Source organism: Chrysochloris asiatica, unplaced genomic scaffold, assembly GCF_000296735.1.
Source record: "Chrysochloris asiatica unplaced genomic scaffold, ChrAsi1.0 scaffold00038, whole genome shotgun sequence".
Classification (NCBI taxonomy): Eukaryota; Metazoa; Chordata; class Mammalia; order Afrosoricida; family Chrysochloridae; genus Chrysochloris; species Chrysochloris asiatica.
In genome coordinates this window covers 7803815-7809576 of record NW_006408556.1, presented here as the reverse complement: position 1 = coordinate 7809576, position 5762 = coordinate 7803815, and the positions used below count along the sequence as shown (strand labels likewise).

The following is a 5762-nucleotide window of genomic DNA, read 5'->3' as shown; positions in this document are numbered from 1 at the left end:
TAGTCACCAGAATGGAGGTGCACAGACAGCAAGTGACCAATGAACAGATACCAAAAGAAAAGAATGTCCACACCTTTATCTTTTTTGTCTGGCGTCCGTGGCCTCTCTGATCCTTCTTCTGCTTGGTCTCACCCAAGATGGCAGCTCCTGGTGCAGCTGTGCGTCTTGAATTAGAAAGCAATGGATCTTCTGCTTCTGCCACAAATTCCCCTAGCTGTAAGCCTTCCAACCCTCTAAATATTCCTTTGTATGTGATTCAGAGTTCTGGGACCATCCCCTGAGCCTGCTTGGTCCTGTATTCTGTGTTGTTGATGACAGAGCTCCTTACTGCACTTCCACCCAATCCGCCATCTTGTTTCCTAAATATGGATCTTTGATTGAACATTGAGGATGCTCCTTTACGGAATATGGAGTCCAGGAATGGCGCTGTAGGATAAGCACTGGAATGCTAATCACAAGGTCAGCAGTTCAAACCCACCATTCTCTTTCAGAAACCCTATAGAGCAGGAGTGGGGACCATCTGGCCCATGAACCATTTGTTCTGGCCATCACCTTAGGGGTGAGTTAATTAAGTGACCAAATATAGCAGGCAAATTTTTAAGGTGATAATTTTGTATGGCCCACGAATTATGTCATAAATTTGGCAAAAATTTATGAAAAAAGGTTCCCGACTCCTGCTGTATAGGGTTTCTATTGACTCACCAGCACTCAACAACAACAGCTACTACTTGAAACAAACTATCTCCAATGATCTCCATGAACTACTGCCTCCTTTCCAGAAGACAAGAAGTGAGTGGTGCCCAGCTACCACTACTGAACCATCTGACCAAAGATTTGATAGAAGAATTAAACTTCAAATTGTAATGGAATATTGAAGGGTTCTATGGAGCCCTGGTGTGGGACTCTGGGTTAATGCGCTGAACTGCAAGGTTGATTTGAACAGCAAAGTTGGTGGTTTAAGTTCACCAGCCCTACTCCTCGGAAACCCTATACAGGGTCACTATGAGTCAGAACCGACTCAGTGGCACTTAACAACAAATGGGCAAAATATTGAATAATGCAGAAAGCATCAAAAGAAGATGGAAAGGATACAGAGAGTCACTATATACCAAAAGGAAATGGTCAGTGTTCAGCTGTTTCAAGAAGTAGCATATGATCAAGAACTGATGGCACTGAAGGAAGGAAGGAAGAAGCCCTAGCTGCACTGAAGGCATTGGTAAAAAACAAGGTTCCAGCAGGTGACAACATACAATTTGAAATCTTTCAACAAACTGATGCAGCCCTGGAGCTGTGCCAAGAAATTCAGAAAACAGCTATCCTCCCAACTGAATAGAAGAGATCCATATCTGTGCCCATTTCAAAGAGTGGTAACCTAATGGAATGTGGAAATTATTGAACAATAAATATAATTTAATGTCATATTCTAGTAAAATTTTGCTGAAAGAATGAAAGAGTGGCTGCAGCAGTACATCAACAGAGAACTGCCAGAAATCCAACCCAGATTTAGACGAGGACGTGGAACTAAGAATATCATTGCTGACATCAGATGGCTTTTGACTGGAAGCAGAAAATACCAGAAAGATGTTTACTTGTGCTTTATTAACTTTGAATGTGTGGATCATGACAAGCTATATGGATAACTTTGTGAAGAGTGGGTATCTGAGAACACTTAATTGTGTTCATGAGGAACCTGTACAGACCAAGAGGTTGTCATTCGAACAGAACAAGGGAATACTGAATGGTTTAAAATCAGGAAAGGTGCGCACCAATGGTGGATTCTGTCATACTTATTCAATCTGTATGCTGAGCAAATAATCTGAGAAGCTGGGTTATGTGAAGAAGAACATGGCATCAGGATTGGAGAAGACTCATTAACAACCTGTGATATGCAGAAGATACAACCTTGCTTGTTGGAAGTGAAGAGGACTTCAAATACTTACTGATGAAGATCAAAGACTGCAGGTTTCAGTATAGATTACACCGCAATGTAAAGAAAAAAAACAATCCTCACAACTCTACCTATAAATAACATCCTGATCAATGGAGAAGAGAATGAAATGTCAAAAACCTTCACTTTACTTGAATCCACAGTCGGGGCTCATGGATTCAGTAGTCAAGAAACCAAAGGATGTATTGCATTAGGCAAATCTAGCTGCACAAGAGCTCTTTAAAGTGTTCAGGAATGAAGATACCAGTTGGAGGACTAAGGTGCACCTGATCCAAGCCATGGTATTTTCAATTGCCTCATATACATGTGAAAGTTGGACAGTGAATAAGGAAGGCCATAGAAGAATTGATGCATTTAGATTATGATGTTGGATAAAAATATTTAAAATATTATGGATTGCCAGAAGAGCAAGCAAACTGTCTTGGAAGGAGTGTAGCCGGAGTGCTCCTTCGAAGCAGGATAGTGAGACTTTGTCTCTTATACTTTGGACATGTTATCAGGAGGGCTTAGTTCCTGGAGAAGGACATCATGCTTGGTAAACAGAAGAGGAAGACCCCCAGCAAGATTGATGGCACAATGGCAGCAGCCATGGACTCAAGTACAATAGCGGTTGAGAGAATGGCTCTGGACCATGCAGTCTTTCGTGGTGGTGCATTGGGTTGCTGAGTTGGAATTGACTCAGTGGCACCTAACAACAACCCATGTCTTGAGCATTGTGTTCTTTTTAAGGAATTGTGTATATGAGATCATACTGACAATAGCAATTCAGTTAGATGGGAAGCATGGCGGGTGGGACCCAGTGCATTTGTACTGATAATGGGGAAACAATTCAGAAAAGGATATTGAGAAAGGTGGAACACCTTGAAGAATATCACTAGTAACTGTGATGTGTAGAAGTAGTTGGATTGGTGTATGTTAATTGTATCTACACACACACACACACACACACACACACAGAAGATTCTTCTATCCTGGGGAAATGAATGCACTGGTGACTTTTTTTTTAAATAATAGCTTTTTTGTGGTTAAGTGCTGTCGAGTTGGTTCTGACTCATAGCAACCCTGTCAAGGTTCCTGAGGCTGTACATCTTTCTCCTATGGAGTGGCTGGTGGGCTCAAACAGCTAACCTTGTGATTCACTGTCCAGTGTTGATCCTACAGTGCCACTGCGCTCCCCCATAATAGTTTTATTGAGAGATAATTCCCTTACGTAAAGTATATGAGCTCAGGGCTGTCAGTGTGCTCAGAGGTACTCAACCATCACACTCAGCTCCTACTGACTTTTAACACAACTGCCCAGTGTAAGAATAAAGAAATGGACAGAACAAACAAAAACTGGGGTGATCCCATCAGAACACTTCATAGGAACCCCTGGAACCATCATTTACCTTGATACTGACTGACTGACCAGGAGCTGGCAGGATACTGTCCCAGCTTATAGCAGCTCAGGTACCGAGTCCTATTGCTCACTTCCACATGTCCTCTTGCAGGTGTTTCACTGTGTGCACTTTGAGTGCCCAGAGCAGCAGAGCAGCCAGAAGGAAGAGAGTGGCGAGGACCAGGGGACCGGAGACACCAGCCTGGCAGGTCAGCAGCTCAACCCCCACGGTCCCCACGCCCTGCAGCAGGCCCCCAGCCCAGGCTCCACCTCACGCTCCCCACATCGGCAGCCCCAGTAAAGGGAGGCTGCAGGTGTAGAATGACTTGGGCCCAGGAGACAGCAGGAAACTGTTCTCCATGTGTTGCCTGCCCCACCCCCACCTCCAGAGAGGAGTGGACACAGAGCAGGTTTTCTCCCAAGGACAGAAGGGGGTCTGCTTTGTTGTCCTCAATTTGTTCAAGTCAGACTAGTCTCCAGGGGCAGAAAATGGGTCTTCAATCTTCATCAAGTCCACCATTAACACCCTACCTCTCTAATCGAGCCCAAGCAAAAGGAACAGAAGGCAGTAATCGGCTGGCCATGCTGGAATACAAAAACAGCCCGACACGCGGATGGAAGGAGGATGGATCAGGCCTTTATTATCTGGAGGCACCCTTTAGGAGATGGGTTTCGCTAGTGTTTACTTTTATGGAACACATTGTCCTGGCAAATTATTTTTTTGAGTTATTCTTCATTTGCTGAGTCATAGGTGTTTCAGACCCTTTTGAAAATCTCAAGCAGCAAATCACTTGTTTTAATCCCTTCTGATGCTGTAATTTCCCTCCCTTAGTTCTGAACGGTTAAGCGTGGGGTGGAGCAGAGAAACAGCGCTTATGTCTCCTAAATGAGACACAGATGCGGCTCATCATATTGGCACCTGGTCTGACAAGGAAAATCTTGTGAGAAGTTCAACAACATACACAATGAGCAAATCAATCTGTGGTCATGGGAGTTAATATACCACACCACTCGTTATTAACCTGTCATTCCTGAATCCTATCCTGAACAAGCTCATGCTTTCAAGTTTGGGAGACTGGCAAGGAGAGTTGTACCTCTGGCTAATTTAATGTCCCGAAGTATTCATTCATGTGTAGATATATACCAAGGTTTGGAGCCTGCCCCTCAGTGGCCAGAGTCCACATCGGAACGGTGCCAGCACCAGGCTGCTGCCCACCGTACTGTGTGTCACATACTGGGCTGGGGAGTAACAAGCAGCTCATCTCCCAGTCTTCATGACATGATCTCATTCAAGTGGTGTCGCTTGAGCTGGCTCTGTTTGTCTTGTTTCCATTCCAGCGCTAACTACCCTATGGAATGAACTGGACTGTAGTGGGTTTGGCTTCTCTCCAGAGTTCTCCCACTGTCTGGTGGGGCTGAGTGCAGTCAGTCGTAGGCACTGCCGTGAGCCACTTAGAGGAAGGTACTGGGCTGTGGGTGTGGTGTAGAAATGTCTTCTTGCTAGTTTAAAGTGATCTGTCAGGACTGAAAATAATACAGGAGCCTCAAACTGCCTGAGAAATGGGAAGGAAGGCTGTCTTGTGTGTAAAGACAGGTCACTGAGGAGAGGCTGCTAGGGCCACAGTCCTCCTCCTCTTCTCAGTAAGGTCACAGCGTGGGACAGAAGCACTCTCTCCCATCTGCTCCCGGCCCAGCTCTGGGTTCTCTATCCACTTCCCCATGGTTTGGGGTGAGGGAACTCCTGAAGAGCTACTGGGCATTTCTTACGATGAGGCCCCTCTAATGAATGGTGGTACTACCCCACATCGTGGTGGGTGGCCACCCTCCATGGCTCCGCTGCTGCCTCTTGTCAGCATCCAGCCCCTGGCTGCCAATTAGCATGGAGGATTCCTGTCCACTCAGCACTTCCATTTGCTACTGGATCAGGGAACAGAAGTCATCAGATAAGTCATTTCAAGGGTGGAAGTAACTTGCCCAGTCTCTGGCTTGGAGAGCTGCTCTGCTGACCTCAGGAAATAAGAACACCCCAGTTCTCTCTAGACCTTTCCATAACGCTGCACCTCTGACACTGTGCTGGCTCCTGATGTGGTTTGCTCGGGGCTGCAGGCAGATACTGAAGAAGCTCTGCCTCATCTGTTTCACTGGGACTCACCTGAGGAGGTGTGGTGGGTGGGTGGTCTCAGGTGGGCTAGTCCTGCAGTCACTGCTCCTGCTGAGGCCAGTGGAACCCCACAGTGACAAAGTGGGGAGGCAGTGGTGCAGAGCCAAGGGGCCCTAGGAGCCAAGCGCGCGGGGTCCTTGCCGGTACAGGGGCAGGGTGCCACACTAGTGAGGGCAAAGCCCAGGGTGTGAGGGTCTCCCAGCTGGGGGAAGCCCCTTGACTACAGTGCTGGTCAGAATGTGAAAGGGGCTCAGTGTTGTAACCTCGACCCCAGT

At 46.4% G+C, this 5762-nt stretch overlaps 1 protein-coding gene across 1 annotated transcript in view; it reads left to right on the top strand.

The window, feature by feature from the left end:
- Positions 1-3656, top strand: part of BTBD9 (BTB (POZ) domain containing 9) — a 537095-nt gene extending 533439 nt beyond the window's left edge. Inside the window, exon 10 of the mRNA XM_006860426.1 lies at positions 3439-3656. Coding sequence (XP_006860488.1) covers positions 3439-3627 — 189 coding nt within the window. The 3' untranslated portion in view covers positions 3628-3656. The remainder of the gene's footprint in view (positions 1-3438) is intronic.
- Positions 3657-5762: the final 2106 nt, after the last annotated feature.